Source organism: Tachysurus fulvidraco, chromosome 12, assembly GCF_022655615.1.
Source record: "Tachysurus fulvidraco isolate hzauxx_2018 chromosome 12, HZAU_PFXX_2.0, whole genome shotgun sequence".
Classification (NCBI taxonomy): domain Eukaryota; kingdom Metazoa; phylum Chordata; class Actinopteri; order Siluriformes; family Bagridae; genus Tachysurus; species Tachysurus fulvidraco.
In genome coordinates, this window is record NC_062529.1 from 27,020,349 (window position 1) to 27,043,597 (window position 23,249).

Genomic DNA, 23,249 nt, shown 5'->3' on the forward strand with positions numbered 1-23,249 from the left:
ACACACACAGTTTCTAAATTAGACACATATCTGACATCAAAATATCACAAGTTAAAATAAAATAATATTTATATTGTAGAAATAATGGACAAAGGAACTGAAACACTCTTTTTCTTTATTCGTGTACATGTGAACCTTTATATAAAACAAACCTGCGGCTGATTAAATAATAGTAAATATTCAAAAGGTGACTATAAAGTTTATTAGTGTGCAACATGATGGCTGTGTGTTTGTGGGGACGCAGTGTGTGCAGGAGCCTTAAAAAACTCAGTGTGTAAAATATTAAATAGTGTAACAATTCGTCTCTGATTATTTATGTACATCAGTTTTTATATAGTAGTGACATAATAACTCTCTCTGATGCCATTCATTTAATCTTAACCCAGAATTCTGTTCTCTCCGTTCTCATCCTGCTCATAAACGTAACAGCCCACCTCGCCGATGTTCACACCTTTTGGCCCAAACAGGTAGCCGTAGCAGGGAACGTGACAATATGGCCGACCTTCATGCTAAAAAATACAAAATATGAATCAATAAAAACGGTGCACGTGTGTGTTTGTTTGTAATCATGTGTGTGTGTGTTTGTTTGTGTGTTTGTTTGTAATCCTGTGTGTGTGTGTGTGATTGTGTGTGTTTGTTTGTGTGTGTGTGTTTGTTTGTGTGTGTGATTGTGTGTGTGTATGTATGTCTGTGTTTGTTTGTGTGTATGTGTGATTGTGTGTGTATGTATGTCTGTGTATGTGTGTGTGTTTGTGTGTATGTGTGTGTGTTTGTGTGTGTGTGTGTTTGTTTGTGTGTATCTGTGGGTGTTTGTGTGTATTTGTGGGTGTTTGTGTGTATGTGTGTGTCTGTTTGTGTGTGTGTATTTATGTGTATTTGTGTGTAATACCTCAGCATGTCCACCAGAGGTCAGTGTTTTTTTGCACCTCTCGCAGCGCAGACATGGCCGGTGCCAGTTACGACCCAGTGACATCACTCTCTCAGCTGAGGAACACGTGCATGACATCATCATGACATCATCATGACATCATTAAAGAGATAACATAAATATAGTATATTACAGCAGAGCTGAGCTTCTCCTTCAAGTAACAGACATTTCTTTATGTGAAGGTTGAATGATTCTAGAAGATGTTTCACTGCATTCATAAGACATTATTCACAACGTTATAACACTTTAGGGGGGGGGGGGCTTACCAAAGTAAACAACTTTACTACAGCCAGGACACAGAGACGTCTCTCCAGAAAACATACGCACCGCATCCGCAGGTACTGCAGGCACACACACACACACACACACACACACACACACACAACACACATAAACCACACACACACACACACACACACACACACACAACACACATAAACCACACACACACACACACACACACACACACACACACACACACACACATACAAACACACACACACACACAATTAATAAACTAAATCAGAAAAAAACACTATGTGTATAACATCAGACATTTACATGAACTCTAACATTCTGCATCAAAACAGAAATAGGTTCAGTCCAGGTTTATGTACATAGCTTTGGGACACAAAGCAGCTTTATAAACGTATATAACCCTAATGTGAATTCTGTATAGGCCACGCCCACTTTTCATTCTCTGTAGTGAACACAGACTGTAGTGGAACTAGGAAAAGACTCATTAACAAAAACACGACAGGAACTGAGCAATCAGAGCGGGACATTAACATTCCAGAAAATTTTATCTTCCTGTGTGTGTGTGTGTGTGTGTGTGTGTATGTATGTGTGTGTGTTGTGTGTGTGTGTGTGTGTGTGTGTGTAACCTAGTGAGCAGCATTAATGTATTCAATGTTAGAGATTTAAGCACTTATGTACGTCACACTGGATAAGGGGTCTGTCACATGCTGTAAATGTAAATGTGTGTGTGTGTGTGGTTTATGTGTGGTGTGTGTGTTGTGTGTGTGTGGTTTATGTGTGTGTGTCTGTGTGTGTGGTTTATGTGTGTCTGTGTGTGTATGTGTGTGTGTTGTGTGTGTGTGTAAACTAGTGAGCAGCATTAACGTATTCAATGTTAGAGATTTAAGCACTTATGTACGTCGCTCTGGATAAGGGGTCTGTCACATGCTGTAAATGTGTGTGTGTTTGTGTGTGTGTGTGTGGCTTATGTGTGGTGTGTGTGGTTTATGTGTGGTGTGTGTGGTGTTTGTGTGTGTGGCTTATGTGTGGTGTGTGTGTGGCTTATGTGTGGTGTGTGTGTGGTGTTTGTGTGTGTGGTGTTTGTGTGTGTGTGGCTTATGTGTGGTGTGTGTGTGGTGTTTGTGTGTGTGGCTTATGTGTGGTGTGTGTGTGGTGTTTGTGTGTGTGGCTTATGTGTGGTGTGTGTGTGGTGTTTGTGTGTGTGGTGTTTTTGTGTGTGTGTGTGGCTTATGTGTGGTGTGTGTGTGGTTTATGTGTGGTGTGTGTGTGTGTGGCTTATGTGTGGTGTGTGTGTGTGGTTTATGTGTGGTGTGTGTGTCTGTCTGTGTGTGTGTGTGTGGTGTGTGTGTGTGGTTTATGTGTGGTGTGTGTGTGGTGTGTGTGGTACCTTTGGGTTGATGATGGACAATGTAAGTGTTGGACCAGGGTGTTGTGGGTGAAACTTCTGAATATTCATCACATGGTGTCTGAGAGGGTGTGTCATAAACATAAGACCCCGCCCCTCCAATATTCACACCTACCAATGAAAAGCCACAATAGTGTGATAATAAACACACACACACACACACACACACACACACACACACACACATATATAGAGTTCTTGAAAAAAAAGGATAAATTAACATCTTTACTAACAGCATTGATGTCATTTCCAACACTAATGTGTTCTGGTTCTTAGACACACAGTAAACATGTAATCAAGTGTTATTATTATTATTATTATTATTATTATTATTATTATTATTATTATTGTTATTATTATTATTATTATAATTGTTGTTATTATTATTGTTATTATTATTATTATTATTATTATTAAACATGTTATTAAATGTTTTTCTCACCTTTTGGACCAAACAAAGTTCCATAGCAGGGTTTATGACAGTACGGCAGCCCTTCATGCTATTAAAGACAAAAAAAATTATTCATTCTATAAAATGTTGACACTTTAATCCCTGTGAATGTGTTTGAGCCCCAGATGCACCAGATGCCCCAGACCAAAGCTGCAGAACTCAGAGAACAAACCCAAACAGATTCAGACGTCAGCAAACCTCCCTAATTATAGCTCAGTGATCTGCTGGTGTTGTAGTGAAATATAAGCAGACACAAAACTGGTGACTTCAGTCGTGTCATATTTATGTTTAACTCTGGGGTGAGTAAAGACTCATGAGTTTTAAGAATTCAGTTGCATTTTACTGTTTTAATAAGGGGGGGGGGGGTTTCGATTCCCACCTCCGCCTTGTGTGTGTGGAGTTTGCATGTTCTCCCCGTGCCTCGGGGGTTTCCTCCGGGTACTCCGGTTTCCTCCCCCGGTCCAAAGACATGCATGGTAGGTTGATTGGCATCTCTGGAAAATTGTCCGTAGTGTGTGTGTGTGTGTGTGTGTGTGTGTGTGAGTGAATGAGAGTGTGTGTGTGCCCTGTGATGGGTTGGCACTCCGTCCAGGGTGTATCCTGCCTCGATGCCTGATGACGCCTGAGATAGGCACAGGCTCCCCGTGACCCGAGAAGGTCAGATAAGCGGTAGGAGATGAATGTTTTAATAAGTATTAAACTGTATCACTGTTATTTTGCAGCTCAGTTTGGCTACAAAAACTACAATTTACTGCAATTAAAATTGGATTTAAATTCAGACTCATTTTCTCAGTTCAGTGTTCATGTTGGAAATGTGTGTGTGTGTGTGTGTGTGTGTGTGTGTGTGTGTGTGTGTGTGTGTGTGTGTGTGTGTGTGTCCACGGTTTCCATCCTGTCTCGTCTCATCTATAAAAAGGCCTCAGACTCTAACCACACACAAGCCAAGCCAAAATACATTTTCCCAAAGCATTCCTGTGTGTGTGTGTGTGTGTGTGTGTGTGTGTGTGTGTGTGTGTGGCAGGAGGAAGGAAAGCAAGATTTAAACACTGATGTGATTTAAATGTACAGATTTAAGTTCTGACCTCATGATCCTCCACATTCCAACAATTTGAAAAGTTCCAGAGCTATTTTTTTCAGGCACACACACACACACACACACACACACACACACACACACACACACACACACACACACACACACACACACACACACACAGTGTGGATTATTTTTAGAGACCGAAGGTGTGTTTGTTATCTGAATGATTGTTGTGCGACTGCGCAGTTATTCAGACACACAGGAAGTTCCACACAGGACATGATGTGACACTTAAGTGTGTGTTGGTCTCTTGAGTGTCAGAGTTTGTGGGTTTGTGCACACACACAATATGGATGTAACACACACAAACACACAGACACACACACATAGACACACACAATATGGATGTAACACACACAAACACACAGACACACACACATAGACACACACAATATGGATGTAAAAACTCAGGCATTTGTGAGTCTCAAAGCATGAAGAAAAGTTTAATATGCAGTGAGAAGCTTTGTCTCCGTTCTCCACTTATCACCACATGCTCGTTAAGGCAGAAGAGCTCTTTAGTCCAGCGCGCTCTGCCTGGGGTCGTTGACATCTGTGAGACAGGAAAGTGGCGTCTGTTCTTGACTCTCCGATCGAAGCAATGATAATCTCCTGATGCCAAATAGAACCACACGGTGGTACAGCTCATTCCTCTCCTTCATCATCAGCAGGTTCTGGAAATTACTGTGGTCATCCTCATTTCTGTTGATAGCTAAGCTCTCAGTCCATGTGCATGGACCAAGAAAAGTCTTCAGAGAGGACATGACCCCTTTCACCTGGGGTTAGGGTTAGGGTTAGTGTATGTGTGTGTGTGTGTGTGTGTATGTATGTGTGGAGTGTGTATGTATGTGTGTGTGTGTGTGTGTGTGTGTGTAAGTGTGTGTGAGTGTGTATGTATGTGTGTGTGTGTGAGTGTGTGTGTGTGTGTGTGTGTGTGTGTGTGTGTGTGTGTGTGTGTGTGTGTGTGTGAGTGTGTGTGTGTGTGAGTGTGTATGTATGTGTGTGTGTGTGTGTGTGTGTGTGTGTGTGTGTGTATGTATGAGTGTGTGTGTGTGTGTGTGTTGTGTGGTGGGTGTGTGTAGTGTGTGTGTAGTGTGGTGGGTGTGTGTGTGTGTGTGGTGTGGTGTGTGTGTGTGTGTGTGTGTGTGTGAGTGTGTATGTATGTGAGTGTGTATGTATGTGTGTGTGTGTGTGTGTTTGTGTGTGTGAGTGTGTATGTATGTGTGTGTGTGTGTGTGTGAGAGTGTGTATGTGTGTGTGTGTGTGTGTGTGTATGTGTGTGTGTGTGTGAGTGTGTATGTATGTGTGTGTGTGTGTGTGTGTGTGTGTGTGTGTGTGTGTAAGTGTGTGTGTGTGTGTGTGTGTGTGTGAGTGTGTGTGTGTGTAAGTGTGTGAGTGTGTGACTGTGTATGTATGTGTGTGTGTGTGTGTGTGTGTGAGTGTGTGTGTGTGTGTGTGTGTGTGTGTGTGTGTGTGTGTGTGTGTGTGTGTGTGTGTGTGTGTGTGTGTGTGTGTGTGAGTACACGGCAGCCTTCACATTCACTGTCTGATACTGAGCCTGAAAATAACACCACAAGATAAAGATATGAGTGTTTAACAGATACAGCGAGAGCTCTGAGGTCATATCCTCTATACACACTCTGTCTGAGGTCATATCCTCTATACACACTCTGTCTGAGGTCATATCCTCTATACACACTCTGTCTGAGGTCATATCCTCTATACACACTCTGTCTGAGGTCATATCCTCTATACACACTCTGTCTGAGGTCATATCCTCTATACACACTCTGTCTGAGGTCATATCCTCTATACACACTCTGCCTGAGGTCATATCCTCTATACACACTCTGTCTGAGGTCATATCCTCTATACACACTCTGTCTGAGGTCATATCCTCTATACACACTCTGCCTGAGGTCATATCCTCTATACACACTCTGTCTGAGGTCATATCCTCTATACACACTCTGCCTGAGGTCATATCCTCTATACACACTCTGTCTGAGGTCATATCCTCTATACACACTCTGCCTGAGGTCATATCCTCTATACACACTCTGTCTGAGGTCATATCCTCTATACACACTCTGTCTGAGGTCATATCCTCTATACACACTCTGTCTGAGGTCATATCCTCTATACACACTCTGTCTGTGCTGCCTGAGGTCATATCCTCTATACACACTCTGTCTGAGGTCATATCCTCTATACACACTCTGCCTGAGGTCATATCCTCTATACACACTCTGTCTGAGGTCATATCCTCTATACACAGTCTGTCTGAGGTCATATCCTCTATACACACTCTGTCTGAGGTCATATCCTCTATACACACTCTGTCTGAGGTCATATCCTCTACACACACTCTGCCTGAGGTCATATCCTCTATACACACTCTGTCTGAGGTCATATCCTCTATATCCATTTACATTTACAGCATTTAGCAGACACCTTTATATCCAGAGCGACTTACATTACTTCATATTTATACAACTGAGCAGTTGAGGGTTAAGGGCCTTGCTCAGGGACCCAACAGTGGCATCTTAGTAGACCTGGGATCAAACTCACAACCTTCTGATTGGTAGCCCAAGACCTTAACCACTAGGCTACCACATGCCCACATATCCACTCTATATGAGGTCATGATCTCTATACCCACTTTCTCAGAGGTCATATTTTTATCCCCACCCTATCTGAGGCCACATCCTCCATACTTACTCTCCACCTTTCCTCCTCCTTTCTTTCTCAGATGTTTGTGTCTGCTCAGATCTCAGCAAGCCTCATCACGGATAGCGAGTCATCAGCTGAAACGTAACCTCAGGGAAATCGATCTGCTGAACTTCCCTGGAGATGTCTCAGGTCTCACCTTCAGTCACAGCACACTGAGGTTTCCATGGACAAGCATCTGTCCTTCTCCTCTCAGTGTGTGTGTGTGTGTGTGTGTGTGTGTGTGTGTGTGTGTGTGTGTGTTTGCTCTGAAGCACTACCACAGTTTTATATCTAGTTCTCAAGTTCATCAGACATACATTTCTGCAGAATAATGTGTGTGTGTGTGTGTGTTTCTGTGTGTGTGTGTGTGTGTGTGTGTGTGTGTGTGTGTGTGTGTGTGTGTGTGTGTGTGTGTTTTTAATGGTTAATTGTATCAATTTGTGTATCAGTTTCTGTTGATGACACAGATTTATTATTTTTCTTTTGATTTCTGATTCTTCTGAGTGAACATTTTTAACCCTGAGACAGTGGGGTCAAAGGTCAGTAGTCATGGCTCCTTACCTCAGCATGGCCTCCAGAAGAGAGAATCTTATTACAGCGTTCACATTTCAGACAGAAACGGTGCCAGTTCTTCCCCAGAGAGCTCACCTTCTCTGCTACAACACACACACACACACACACACACACACACACACACACACACACACACACACACACACACACACACACACACACACAGATCAGAGCACTATATTTAACATCAGGAGCCATCTGAACCTCTCCCACTTGAGGTGGTGCTCCACAGACAGCTGCATGAACTTGGGCTCCTAACTGATGATGTAGTTTCATTCCTTTTGTGGTTTTATTGTGATTTTTGGATAAGATAAAAGATAAGTTTTGCTTTGAAATATAAACATGTTTATCACATTAGAAGCTGCAGATGGATGACAGACGCCAAACTTGGGAAAGTGTCAAAGACAAACTTTCTCCAGAAGATTTGAACTTACACTTTAATTACAGTTACATCATCGAACCCAAAACTTAAGGAACTGATGATCAACCGAATGAGAAGAAATAAGGGAGGAGTTTATTTTCATATGTAAACACAAACAGTTCAGAGCGACATCATGTCTGACCAATCACAGTCCTGCTCAAAGTAAATGCTTTTCATCATAATAACTCAACATGTTGATATTTACATAGCAATAATGTTCATGAACTGTCTCAGTCAGGATTTAGTCCTCATCACAGCACAGAGACAGTCAGAAGATCTTGTACCAGGACCACAGACACACAGAAGATCTTGTACCAGGACCACAGACAGTCAGAAGTAAGCTTTCTGATTACAGAGTAACTCTGGATGGTCTTTCTATTACATCATGTGCAGCAGTAAAAGACCTTGGTGTGATTATTGATACCGGTCTCTCATCTGAAGCTCACATAAATAATACCACAATGTTAGCTTTCTTTATCTCAGTAATATTACTAAGATCAGAGATATGATGTCATGACATGATGCAGAAACACTAGGTCATGTGTTTGTTACCTTTAGGTTGGATTATTGTAATACTTTACTGTCTGGATGTTCAGTAGGAGCAGAAACAAGCTCCAGTTAGTCCAGAACACAGCAGCTCGAGTCCTAACTAGAACCAGGAGATATGAACACATCACCTCTATCTTATCCTCACTGCATTGGCTCCGGGTTTCACAATGTCAGACCGTGACCTATGGGATAACTGTGGATAGACCCACTTAAAGATTTAATAAAAGATCAATCATAGAAATCTCACGTCAGTGCTCCCTAAATTCCAGCAGTATGTGGACTTTGCAACGAGAGGGGAAAACATGCTGGATCTTGTTTACACAAACATTCACGGCACGTATTGTGCGGAGCCCCGCCCCCTGTCATGTGGAGCCCCGCCCCCACCTCGGCTACTCAGACCACATCTCTGTTATGCTAATTCCAGCATACAGACCACTTGTCAGACTTTAAAGCTGGTGAAAACCTGGCCAGCAGGAGCCACCTCTGCTCCTCAGGACTGCTTTGAGTGCATTGACTGGAACATCTTCAGGGAGGCTGCAACCAACAGCAACACCATCAACTTGGAGGAGTACACAGCATCAGTGACCAGCTACATCTGCAAGAGCATTGATGACGTGACAATCTCCAAGACCACCACCACACGCTCCAACCAGAAGCCGTGGATGACTGCTAAAGTGCATGCGCTGCTGAAGACTAGAGAACTATCCTTAAGAACAGGGAACATGGCGGCCCCAAGTACAGCAAGGGCCAAACTGTCCGAAGCCTTCAGAGAGGCAAAGCGCACACCCCCCCAGACAATCCACAGCCAGTACCAGGACAGCGGAGACACCCGGTGCATGTGGCAGGGCAGACAGGCGATCACAAACTACAAGACAGCTTCACCGGCTCGTGATAGTGATGCCTCCCTCCCAGACGTGCTGAATGACTTCTACGCTCGGTTTGAGGTGCAGAACAATGTAACGGCAAGGAAGACCACCCCTCCCCCCGATGACCAGGTACTCTGTCTATCCACGGCCGACGTGAGGAGAACACTATGCGGTATCTTCAACATTTCCCTGAGCAGCGCCGTTGTTCGTACGTGCCTCAAGACAACCACCATTGTCCCCGTCCCAGAGAAGTCTACATTGTCCTGCCTCAATGACAATCGTCCTGTCGCACTCACACCCATCGTTATGAAGTGCTTTGAGAAGCTCATCATGAGGCACATCAAGACCCAGTTAACCCCCTCACTGGACCCCCTACAGTTTGCGTATCTTCCAAACCGCTCCACAGACGATGCCATTGCCACGTCCCTTCATTTAGCCCTCACCCACCTGGACAATAAAGACACTTATGTACGAATGCTGTCCATAGACTTTAGTTCAGTATTCAGTACAAACATCCCTCAGCACCTGATTGTGACACAAAGCACAGATCTAACCATATCATCAAGTTCACGGATGACACGACCGTGGTGGGTCTCATCAGTAAGAACGACGAGTCAGCAAACAGGGAGGAGATTCAACATCTAACTGCATGGTGTAGAACCAACAACCTGTCTCTGAATGTTGATAAAACTAAAGAGATGGTTGTGGACTTCAGGAGAACACAGAGCGAACACTCTCTGCTGAACATCGACAGATCATCTGTAGAGATCATCAGGAGCACCAAATGTCTTGGTGTTTATCTAGCGGAGAACTTCACCTGGTCCCTCAACACCAGCTCCATCACCAAGAAAGTCCACCAGCATCTCTACTTCTTATGAAGTCTGAGAAAAGCACCCCCCCCCAGACCCCCGTTCCTGACTACTTTTTACAGAGGGACCATTGAGAGCATCCTGAGCAGCTGCATCACTGTCTGGTTTGGGAACTGCACCATCTCTGATCACAGACCCTGCAGCGGGTAGTGAGGACATCTGAGAAGATCTTTGGAGTCTCTCCTCTCTCTATCATGGACACTTACACCACACGCTGCATCCTCAAAGCCAACAGTATTGTGGACCTCACACACACTCTTCACCCCACACACCCCTCACACACACTCTTCACCACACACACCCCTCACACACACTCTTCACCCCACACACCCCTCACACACACTCTTCACCCCACACACCCCTCACACACACTCTTCACCCCACACACCCCTCACACACACTCTTCACCCCACACACCCCTCACACACACTCTTCAACCCACACACCCCTCTCACACACTCTTCACCCCACACACCCCTCTCACACACTCTTCACCCCACACACCCCTCTCACACACTCTTCACCCCACACACCCCTCTCACACACTCTTCACCCCACACACCCCTCTCACATACTCTTCACCCCACACACCCCTCTCACATACTCTTCACCCCACACACCCCTCTCACACACCCTTAACCCCACACACCCCTAACACAGACTCTTCACCCCACACCCCCTCCCACACACTCTTCACCCCACACACCCCTCTCACACACTCTTCACCCCACACACCCTCTCCAACACTCTTCACCCCACACACCCCTCTCACACACTCTTCACCCCACACACCCCTCTCACATACTCTTCACCCCACACACCCCTCTCACATACTCTTCACCCCACACATCCCTCTCACACACCCTTAACCCCACACACCCCTAACACAGACTCTTCACCCCACACACCCCTAACACAGACTCTTCACCCCACACACCCCTCACACACACTCTTCACCCCACAAACCCCTCACACACACTCTTCACCCCACACACACACCTCACACACACACACACTCCTCACACACACTCTTCAACCCCACACACCCCTCTCACACACTCTCACCCCACACACCCCTCTCACACACACTCTTCAACCCACACACACCCCTCTCACACACTCTTCACCCCACACAGACCCCTCTCACACACCCTTAACCCCACACACCCCTCTCACACACTCTTCACCCCACACACCCCTCTCACACACTCTTCACCCCCACACAGCCCCTCTCACACACTCTTCACCCCACACACCCCCTCTCAACCACACTCTTCACCCCACACACCCCTCTCACATACTCTTCACCCACACACCATCCCCCTCTCAAACATACTCTTCACCCAACACACACCCCTCTCACACTACCCTTAACCCCACACATACCACCCTCTAACGACAGACTCTTCACCCACACACCCCTCCCACAGCACTCTTCACCCCACACACCCCCTCACACCACCTTTCACACACCCCACACCCCCTCATCAACTCTCCCCCACACATCCCCTCTCACACACCCTAACACCCACACCCCCCACACACACACACTTCACCCCACACACCCCTCAGCACACACTCTCACCCACACACCCCTCTCACACACCCTTAACCCCACATCCCCTCACACAGACTCTTCACCCCACACACCCCTCACACACACTTCACCCCACACACCCCTCTCACACACCCTTAACCCCACACACCCCTCACACACACTCTTCACCCCACACACCCCTCACACACACTCTTCACCCCACACACCCCTCTCACACACCCTTAACCCCACACTCCCCTCACACACACTCTTCACACCACACACCCCTCACACACACTCTTCACCCCACACACCCCTCTCACACACCCTTAACCCCACACACCCCTCACACAGACTCTTCAACCCACACACCCCTCACACAGACTCTTCACCCCACACCCCCCTCACACACACTCTTCACCCCACACACCCCTCACACACACTCTTCACCCCACACACCCCTCTCACACACCCTTAACCCCACACACCCCTCACACACACACTTCACCCCACACACCGCTCACACAGACACACTGCACCACACACACCCCTCACACACACACTTCATCCCACACACCCCTCACACACACACTTCACACTTGACCAGACCGTGTAACAGTTTCTTCTCACAAGCCATCAGACTCCTTAATAACTGAACTGTACTGAACACAACACACACACACACACACACACACACACACACACACACACACACACACACACACACACACACACATCAACCGTATGGACTGCACAGACATACATTAAATGCACACACTTCCAATATATATCCATCGATCTGTTTACACGCTGTTTTTTGAGCACTTCTTGCTATTTGCACATTCTGCCTGACATTTCAGTTGATTGATTACTGTTTTGCAAATGCTTCAAAATATCTCAGGTAACTGCTGCTATGAAACTGTGTTCGTTCTGTTATTACTGCACACGCAATATTGTTAAACACACAGTATTTACACTGGGCACCGCTGGTTCTGTGTAATGTCTTTTCTGTATTATCTTGGCATTTTTTGTCCTGCACTGTCTTGTCTGTCTTGTTTATCTTGTCCTGCACTGTCTTTTGTCCTGCACTGTCTTGTCTGTCTTGTTTATCTTGTCCTGCACTGTGTACACCAGGTTACTCAGATACACTTTATGTATCTAAGACTAACCTACTAAGTCCTTATATCTGTGTGTGTCATGTAACACACTGATCCTGGGGAAACGTCGTGTCGTGTCACTGTGTACTGTAACAGTTATATATGTGTAAGGACAATAAAAGCTTCTTGACTTGACTTCTTGACATAATGTATTTAAACAAACACGACCAAACTCAATCTCGAACCTATTAGACTTCACTTAACATTTCTCCCAGTGCCTCTGTCCTAGATCTCTGTTAGATCTCTGTTAGATCTCTGTTAGATCTCTGTTAGATCTTTTAGATCTCACCATGATATTTAGGATTAAGATTTGCTCCTGGCTCCTTTGTGTCTTTTAGGGCTTATAAAATGCCACTTCCATGTTTGTCCATTACCTCCCACAGGCCTCAATGTCCAGCCTCATTGAGCCTGGAATGTGTGTGTGTGTGTGTGTGTGTGTGTGTGTGTGTGTGTGTGTGTGTGTTAGGACGCCTCAAGAATGTGCAGTGGTCAGTGCAGGAGAAATGATGAAGTTCAGAGTGAGCTTTTATTTTAATCCCTCAGAAGGACATAATGGACAAACAATAATAATGTGTGTGTGTGTGTGTGTGTGTGTGTGTGTGTGTGTGTGTGTGTGTGTGTGTGTGTGTGTGTGTGTGTGTGTGTGTGAGAAAGAGAGAGAGAGACACAGAGAGAGAGAGACAGACTGGTGATGAATGAGTGTTTATAGCTGCTATAAGTGAGGACAGAGATTCACTCCTCTTGTATAATCCACAATATTAATTGTGCAACATTTCACATTTCATGACTATGTCACTATTTGCCTGGAGTGTGTTACTGCTCTTTACACACCGTCCCTTTAACGTCCACACAAAGGTTTTTTCACACGGAGGAGCATCTTATTATGAGACATCATTAATTGCAAGAAAGGATTTAAAATGATTCTTATTACAATGTTTTATTATGAATGAAAGTTTATTGTGAATGTAATTGTGACGCTGTACTGTAGAGGACACACACCACCTCTAAACACACACCACCTCTAAACACACACACCACCTCTAAACACACACACCACCTCTAAACACACACACCACCTCTAAACACACACCACCTCTAAACACACACACCAGCTCTAAACACACACCACCTCTAAACACACACACCAGCTCTAAACACACACACCAGCTCTAAACACACACCACCTCTAAACACACACACCAGCTCTAAACACACACCTCTAAACACCACACCACCTCTAAACACACACACCACTCTAAACACACACCACTCTAAACACACACACCACTCTACACACTACACACACACACACTCTACACACACACACCACACTCTAACACACACCACACACACACCTCTACACACACACACAACTCTACACACACACACACCTCTACACACACACACACTCTAAAACACAACACACACCTCTACCACACACAACCTCTAAACACACACCACCTTTAAACACACACCACCTCTAAACACACACACCAACTCTAAACACACACACCAGCTCTAAACACACACACCAGCTCTAAACACACACACAACCTCTAAACACACACACAACCTCTAAACACACATACAACCTCTAAACACACCACCTCTAAACACACACACCACCTCTAAACACACACACCACTTCTAAACACACACCACCTCTAAACACACACACCAGCTCTAAACACCTCTAAACACACACACCACTTCTAAACACACACACCAGCTCTAAACACACACCACCTCTAAACACCTCTAAACACACACCACCTCTAAACAAACACACCACCTCTAAACACACACACCACCTCTAAACAAACACACCACCTCTAAACACACACACCACCTCTAAACACACACACCACCTCTAAACACACACACACACCACCTCTAAACACACACACCACCTCTAAACACACACACACCAGCTCTAAACACACACACCACTTCTAAACACACACACCACTTCTAAACACACACCACCTGATGCTGTACTGTAGAGTATAAACACACACCAGCTCTAAACACACACACCAGCTCTAAACAAACACACCAGCTCTAAACACACACACCACCTCTAAACACACACACACCACCTCTAAACACACACACCAGCTCTAAACACACACCACCTGATGCTGTACTGTAGAGTATAAACACACACCAGCTCTAAACTGCTAAATTATTGGTATTATTCTAATTATTATTAGTATATTGTAAGAGTTACATACAGAGTGTATGAAAGGAAAACGCAGAGAAATTCAAACAGTGTTAGAAAGATTCGGTGTTAAATCAACACCAAACAGCTAAAGTGCAGAATCCACACTTTTAAACACTGTACATAAATAATTCAGTAAAAGTTTATAGTTTAAACACTTTCACAAACTCTCCTGAGGTCACTTTGTCCTCACACTGTTTACAGAAATAACTGTAGGGTTAAGAAGAGACTTTAGTGTCTTACCGAAGAACACTGGCTTTTCACACCTAGGGCAGTTGGAGGTCATGATGAGAAGTGAAGATGTGGTGAGACTGAGGGAGGAGACGCGCGGCTCTTCTTACACTTAAAGAGAACGCTAAGCCACGCCCCCTGTCGCCGATTCACCTCTTCTCATTGGTCAATGAGATGCCAATATAAAAAACACCTACTGTTTGTGTGTGTGTGTGTGTGTGTGTGTGTGTGTGTGTGTGTGTGTGTGTGTGTGTCAGACTGAGACTCAGCATTGCAGGCACGCACACACACACACACACACACACACACACACACACACACACACACACACACACACACACACACACACACATATTACTTATTTAATAATCCTATAATGTATACTCGCGTACAATACTACTACTAATAATAATAACTAAGAATAACAACAAACTGTATCGTGTGTAAAATGTAATGTGTGTGTGTGTGTGTGTGTGTGTGTGTGTGTGTGTGTGTGTGTGTGTGTGTGTGTCATTTCGCATTAAAACGAGTTTTCGGCTGTTTCTGATGATAAATAATAAAATAATAGCTTTAAATAATTAAATAATAACTATTAAATTTAATAGTTATATAAACATATTGTTGCTAGTGTGGATGAATGAGGCTGTTACTGGAGTCATTGATGACACGTCTGCCTTCTAGTGGTCATGTATTGTCATAGACTGGAAAGAATAATTATATTTAAGCATCCATCATAATTATTGTTTATGTAAGACAGCAGGGTGTGACACAGCACCAAGGTTTTTATTTTTATTTTTTTTACCAACTATTAACTCTCCCTCCTCTCTTTTTTACTGTCCCGAGGTTAAAAAAACAAAACAATAATACAATAAAAAATAATGATTAAAACACGTAACTTGTATTGTACCATAAGAAATAGCCAAAACTAAAATCTTCCATCATGATCCCCAGCTTTACTGCTGACACTGAACACTCCATCCATAAACATTTACAAGTCCCTAATACGGAGCTGTTACTGAATGTATAGTGTGTTTGTAGTGTGTGTGTGTGTGTGTGTGTGTGTGTGTGTGTGTGTGTGTGTGTGTGTGTGTGTGTGTGTCACAGAGAGAGTGAATGCAGCTTGTTCTTCTCTGTGAGGTTCCTCCTTACACAGTTCTGAGTAAAATCCATAAAGAATGATCCAAGGAATCATTATAGAACTTAATAATCTTAAACTTTATATAATCTTTTATCAGTGAACAAACCAATATAGACATTAATATACACACCAATATAGACAAGATCATTAATCAGATTTTATTTGAAAGTTATAAACAATACAGTCTGTAAAGGACTAGTGTTCAGCATCTAAACCCCTTTTACACACACATGCACACACACACACACACACACACACACGACATCATCACTAGTCATGTGGCATCATCACTTGGCATGTGGCATCATCACTAGTCATGTGGCATCATCATCACCAGTCATGTGGCATCATCACTGGTCATGTGGCATCATCACTAGTCATGTGGCATCATCACTAGTCATGTGGCATCATCACCAGTCATGTGGCATCATCACTAGTCATGTGGTATCATCACTAGTCATGTGGCATCATCACTAGTCATGTGGCATCATCACTAGTCATGTGGCATCATCACCAGTCATGTGGCATCATCACCAGTCATGTGGCATCATCACCAGTCATGTGGCATCATCACTAGTCATGTGGCATCATCACCAGTCATGTGGCATCATCACTAGTCATGTGGCATCATCACTAGTCATGTGGCATCATCACCAGTCATGTGGCATCATCACTAGTCATGTGGCATCATCACTAGTCATGTGGTATCATCACTAGTCATGTGGTATCATCACTAGTCATGTGGTATAGTGAACACTAAACTAGAGGAGATATTTCTTTATTAATTACTTGACTCATTAACTGTAAATCTTCCCAGGGATTAAAGCTGAAGTCTGATTACTGAGTGATTAGATTATAATAATAATTTAATAACAGAATATAATCATGAATAGTAGAATATAATGAGTTATAAATCTGTTTAATGCAGTTTATTTAATATAAGTACAGTAACACTCAGTATCGCAGTCAGCCGTATAAGTGTCACATCATTTACTCAATCCTAATAATATCTCATACATCCAAAATAAAGACTTAACTCCCCACTGCTGCTTCTAAACATTCTAACATTATATGTGATTTATCTAATAATTAAAATGTTATTAATTTATTAACATTAATATGATAATGATTATAATAATATAGTAATAATGAGTTAATAATAATATACTGAGTAATAATAAAATTTAATGCATTAAAATTGTTTAAAACTATAAGGTGTTTTGAATTTCTCAATATTTTTATCATCTGTACCGTCCTGGAGTTTATAAGGTGTTTTAAAGTGTTTATAAATGTTCACAGTAAAAAGCAGTGTTCATCTCAGTCTCTGTTTTGTAATAAATTAACAAACACTTTATTAAGAGGAACAGATTTTGATCAAATATTACTCGGTTCACTTGAAGTGCTCTGTCATGTTTTATAATAATGCGTGTGTGTGTGTGAGAGAGAGAGAGTGTGTGTGTGTGTCAGAATGTGTGTGTTTGTGTGTGTGTTAGTGTGTCAGAGTGTGTGTGTGTGTGTGTGTGAGTGTGTGTGTGAGAGAGAGAGAGTGTGTGTGTGTGTCAAAATGTGTGTGTTTGTGTGTGTGTTAGTGTGTCAGAGTGTGTGTGTGTGTGTGTGTATGTGAGTGAGAGTATATGAGAGTGTGTGTATATGTTTGTGTGTGAGTGTGTTTGTTGGTTTCCAAGGACGATGGACCAGATGATGGATCAGATGATGGACCAGATGATGGACCAGATGATGGATCAGATGATGGATCGCGTCCTGCAGGTTATTAATGAGTTGCTACAAACATAAACTTTACCAGTCATGTCTTTTTGTCTTTACTGGCTCCCTTATTTCCTGTCTCTCAGATGTATTTCCTGTCATTTCCCCACCCCCACCATTTTTGATGCCCTTGCTGCTTGGTTCCTGTAGTGCTGATGAGCATCAATGATCTCGCTCACTACAGAAGGATCGTCAAGCGTGGACACATCCCCAAGACTGTCCAGCTGCCCCATGGCCACCTTCCGCAGAATTCTCCTCATGATCTTTCCCGAGCGAGTCTTCGGAAGACGCTTCACCACCTGACACATTGAGACGAGAAACAGCACCAGGTCAACATCTAGGACATGTCTAGGACGGAGATAGTAGACAACTTCTGCTATACCTACTGCAATACAGACTGGTACTGATCTCTAAATATCTACAGTACACTCTTACAGCATCTCAGTTCCTCACATGTACTTCATTTCCTTCATTTCCTTAAGGGTTCTACAAGGAGGGAACTACGAGTTACCCACAGAGAGAGAGAGAAAGAGACAGATAACGCATTTGTTTTCCTGTCCACTTCTCCTTTCAAGGTTAAAAAAGTAAGAGTTGGGAGAATCCATGTGTCTGATTGAGCAAAGTCTTGCCCCCACCATTAACCAAGATTTCCAAAAGAATCTTTATTGCGCATCCAACTCAAATTTTACATAAAACAAAGCATTCTCATAATCCTCTTTTATATTAAAATAAAATGGGACTAAGTGATAGTCTGACAGACTATTAAGTGAAATACAGGAATTCATCACTTTATTATTCCAAACGTTTCCCATCAAATACAAATTCTATAAATGTAATTCTATTAATATAATGTATAATTACACACCAGGAAGTGGTCAGGTACGGCGTATTTTGCGATCTTGGTGGCCACAAGCTGTCTCAGTTCCTTCACCACAGCCTCCTGGTTCTCCGAAATGTTCTCCTTCATAACCACAAACGCAAAAGGGACTGTGGACACAGGAAGTGCTTACATTTTAAACAGGAAGTAAGATTAACCGTATTGTTCTAAATCGATCACGTACCTGACATTATATACACATATACACACATGTAGTTTTATAAATATAAACATATATAAAAATCTGGACTTTAATGCAGAGTCCATTCTCACTTTATAACGCTGGGTCACACTGTGGTCACTAAAGGGCATCAGATGACCAGCTGCTTTTTAATATAACAGATCAATTGTAATTATCGGTTCCAAATACTGTCAGATATTTTACGATAGTTATAATTTTCCCTGTTATAATATTCCCAACAAAACTAAAACTGTTGTCAGATTTAATTAATTAAAAATAAATTCAGCGCCTCGCTGTCGAGCAACAACAAACACACAAAGAGCGTGAGGGCAAAACGAGGACACAGAAACTCTCAGAGACCAGAGAACCCAACACCCCACTGCAGCTCAACAAAACAGGCTTTATTCTCGTCCTTCTCGTCCTTTGCCTTTACTCTCTCTCTCTCTCTCTCTCTCTCTCTCTCTCTCTCTCTCTCTCTCTCTCTCTCTCTCTCTCTCTGTGCATTCTGGCAGTACATGAGAGTAAACACAGTGAGAAGGCAACAGTTTGGGAAACCTGCTGTTTTCATTGTTCTCTATATTTTAAAGCATAAAATGCATTATTTAATAAGTGAGTAAAATAATATCCAGATAAGCATAGCGCTGTTTACAGTGGGGATAGTGTTAACTCCACTGGAGGGTGTCCTGCCTCTCTCGCTCTGTCATGGCATCAGGTGTGTACCTGAAACTGCTGTGACGGTGACGAGAATATATGTTCAGTGTGATAAATAAAGCTGTGGTGGTTTACGGTAAAGAGTTACGGAAAAGTAACTCTGTTCCCTGAGAAGGGAACGAGATGCTGTGTCAGGGCTGATGCTATGGGAATGCTTCTGTCAGGAAGTTGTGTCTGCACACACGCCAATTTAATGGCTCGGGCAGGACACATGACGAAGTGATTATGTGCTGGCAAATCCATATAAAACCATCTATGTCACATTACTCCAGCTTCTATTTGTCTGAAGAAAGCGCGAGAGGACGCACCAGTCGATGAAGGTGTGCAGAGAGGACCAACCTGCTGCAGCACAAATATCCTCAAGGGAAACACCCCTGGCTAAGGCACTGGACGAGTGAAACCCCTATTGGAGTGAGCACTGATGCCGAGAGGGGAGGCAAGACCGCACGCCTCATAAAGGGAGGAGGAGTCACTGGACAAAGCAAATGCAGCCTCTCCTGTTCTGCAGATTCATGGGAAAAGGGACAGTAGGACTGCAGGATGATCAAAAAACCCGCCATCCTGGTCCCAGTGGCCGGAGATGGAGAAGGGATTGGTTGAAGGTGTTGGGTGTTTTTAGGGAATGTTCGAAAATTGGGAGGGCTTGCTAGAAAATGTGTTACCCCAATTAGAAATGATTATTACCACTCTTGTTCTACTGAGGTAGAGTTCTGGTGGCGAACAACCTGGCTTCCTCAAGATTGTGGCACAAAGTGATAGTCATGGAACCACCTGACAAACAGCATAAGCAAAATACCTCAATGCCTCAATGCCGTCTCTGTCAATTGGACCAAAACTTCCTGTCTAATCTGCAAAGAGCAGGCGAACTGGGATTTGACAAACACATATTTCTATTAAAAAGGGGATGAGGTGAGGCTGGCCAAAATTCCAAAGTCAGTGCTGCAAGCTTGGAGGAACATTCAGAAAGTGGAAAGAACTGTAGATGATGAATGGGATTGGGCTTTTGATTCTTCAATCCGGTTATTCAGACCAGACTGTTGTCTTTGAGAGCTTGTCTTTTAAGAAATGGTGTTACAAAGCTGGGACATCTACTGGATGGAAATGGTTGGAGATCTGACGAGACCCTTAAAGTGGTGACAGGCTTGTCTCATTTACAAGATGAAGGATGATATCTTCGCTGTGTTACTGAGCAGCTACAGAAACAACAATGTAAGAGGACCTTGAAAAGACAAACTAGACAAGCAGGACTTTCACGAGAAGAAACAAGAAGAAGCAGCCAGTGCTTCTATTTTATCCTTTAAAACCACTAAATAGGGAGATCTGGAGTCAGCACCAAAGAAAGCACTATACTATACCACAGTGAAAATAAAACACTTGCAATGTCTGAGACAGCAAAGAGTGCCAAAGTGGCCAGACCTGCTGGGACCAGACTTCCTTGTAAGGGACAGGTGGAGAATCCCGTATAAGCCTGCCGTAGAAAAGCGGATGGCTGATCTGCAGTGGAGGCTTATTGATGGGTCGATAGCTACAGACATGTGGTGCACCTGTCAGGATGAGGATTTGTAACACTTATTTTTAAAATGCCCAGCATTGAGCAGTCTTTTTAACTTTTAGCTCCTGGTTCCAAAAACTTCAAATATAGATAATCTTAACATAAAGTGTGTTTGTCAAATTACCTGATGGGAACAGAAAAAACTAGCAATCTGGAAAACAGGAACAAGCTCTACAGCTCACTTACAGAGACTCGGCAGGGAGGCTGAAGGGGTTAGAGAATGGAAGGCTAAAAACTGAGTTCTTATTGCAAACTTACTACTAATGTAGAATGGTTTTCTGAGATTTGTTGTATGTGAGTTTCATGAAGAGTGTGTGACGGTGTGTCGCAGGGATGTGTTTTTTCTATTTATGCAACCTTTATAAAGTTTTTTTATTATTTTTATTTTATTTTCATTTTTATTTATGTATTATTTATTGTAGAATAGATTATACAGTCACAGAATTTTAAAATAAAGGCAAGGTTAAACCTCTCTCTCACACACACAAACACACACACACACACACACACACACACACACACACACACACACACACACACACACACACACTCCTTTCTCTATTTCACCACACTTTAAAGGAACAGAGACTGAATTATTTGAAACTGATTTTTTAAAGTAAAAAAGAAGTCGGTTCATAAACAGAGTAAAAGAAGACGAGTTCTCCTCTTTCTCTGCACCACCACTCTCTCACCTTCTCCTTTAACGTCATGAGAAATTCCGATGACTGCAGTCTCAGGAACGTCCGGGTGCTCGTCCTAAAGCAGAACATTACTCAGTCTTCAACGTTCAATCGAATGTGTCATCACAGTAGAAGTATTTGAATAGCTCTGCCTCTCACCAGGACATCCTCGATCTCCGCTGTTCCCAAACGATGACCGCTGACGTTCATGACGTCGTCCATTCGTCCAGTGATCTGGTAATATCCGTCTGCTGTCCGGTGTGCTCCATCGCCCGTAAAATAATAACCTACAGCAAATAGACACACATGAATCCATCACAATGCTAATTCACAGGCCAAGCCCCATTCAATAATGTTGTACATGGGCCACGCCCCGTTTATTATGGCTGACGACTGTGTTCTTACCTGGATAGGGTTTAAAATACGCATCCACAAATCTTTTATGATCTCCATAAATGCTTCTGGCCATTCCAGGCCACGGTTGGCCGATACACAGAGCACCACTGACATCATTTCCTGTCAGGACCTGGCCCTGTTATAAAAGTGATATGACAATATTACATACAGCTTGAATCTTTTGGAGTTGTAAAGAAAGGCAGTGTTCAGTGGTGCATCTTCTAAAGCCCTGCTGCCAGGACGTGGCCTCCAAACTTTTAAGTACTGTCTTATAGAAAGGGGCCGACCAGTTTAGATCCACCTTATTTGGATCCATAAGAAATAGATGATGATCAAGTCCCAGTTGTGAACATCTCCTCAAGAGTCCTTGTGCCCTGAGCCAATGCTGTCCTGACCCTGAATGTTCTTGATGGCAGCAGCAAGTGGGTACAGTATGACCATTTTTTGCCACAGTGCCCCCTATAGGACAGATGAGGACGGGCCAAACAACATCATCTTTGTCTTGTTATCATTAAAATGCAGAAAATTCACTGCCATTCAAGCTTTAATGTCATCAAGACATGAAAGGAGATGTTCAACGGAGGAACAGTCCTTTCGCTTTACAGATATGTAGATTTGGGTATCATCTGCATAACAGTGGAAGGACATCCCATGGTGTCTGCACACTAAAAGTAGTCGG

At 43.4% G+C, this 23,249-nt stretch overlaps 2 protein-coding genes across 4 annotated transcripts in view; both read right to left on the minus strand.

Moving 5' to 3' along the window:
* Positions 1–98: 98 nt before the first annotated feature.
* On the minus strand, positions 99–15,424 carry crip3 (cysteine-rich protein 3). Of its 3 annotated transcripts, none has more exons than XM_047821294.1 (7): positions 15,284–15,424; positions 7,409–7,503; positions 3,034–3,091; positions 2,574–2,702; positions 1,195–1,269; positions 890–984; positions 99–509 (listed from the first exon to the last, which is right to left on the minus strand). In XM_047821294.1, the coding sequence occupies exons 1-7, from the start codon at positions 15,324–15,326 to the stop codon at positions 378–380; spliced, it is 627 nt and encodes a 208-aa protein (XP_047677250.1). In that variant the 5' UTR covers positions 15,327–15,424; the 3' UTR covers positions 99–377. The 3 variants fall into 3 exon arrangements, with proteins under 3 accessions (XP_047677250.1, XP_047677251.1, XP_047677252.1); XM_047821295.1 differs by having other exon boundaries at positions 7,409–7,500; positions 15,284–15,345; XM_047821296.1 differs by lacking the exon at positions 2,574–2,702.
* A 1,888-nt stretch (positions 15,425–17,312) lies between these two features.
* acss1 (acyl-CoA synthetase short chain family member 1) overlaps positions 17,313–23,249 on the minus strand; it is a 31,013-nt gene continuing 25,076 nt past the window's right edge. Inside the window, exons 10-14 of the mRNA XM_027176641.2 lie at positions 22,580–22,706; positions 22,334–22,461; positions 22,187–22,250; positions 19,039–19,160; positions 17,313–18,472 (exon numbers count right to left, since the gene is read on the minus strand). Of these exons, the coding sequence (XP_027032442.1) occupies positions 18,272–18,472; positions 19,039–19,160; positions 22,187–22,250; positions 22,334–22,461; positions 22,580–22,706 (642 nt within the window). The 3' untranslated portion in view covers positions 17,313–18,271. The remainder of the gene's footprint in view (positions 18,473–19,038; positions 19,161–22,186; positions 22,251–22,333; positions 22,462–22,579; positions 22,707–23,249) is intronic.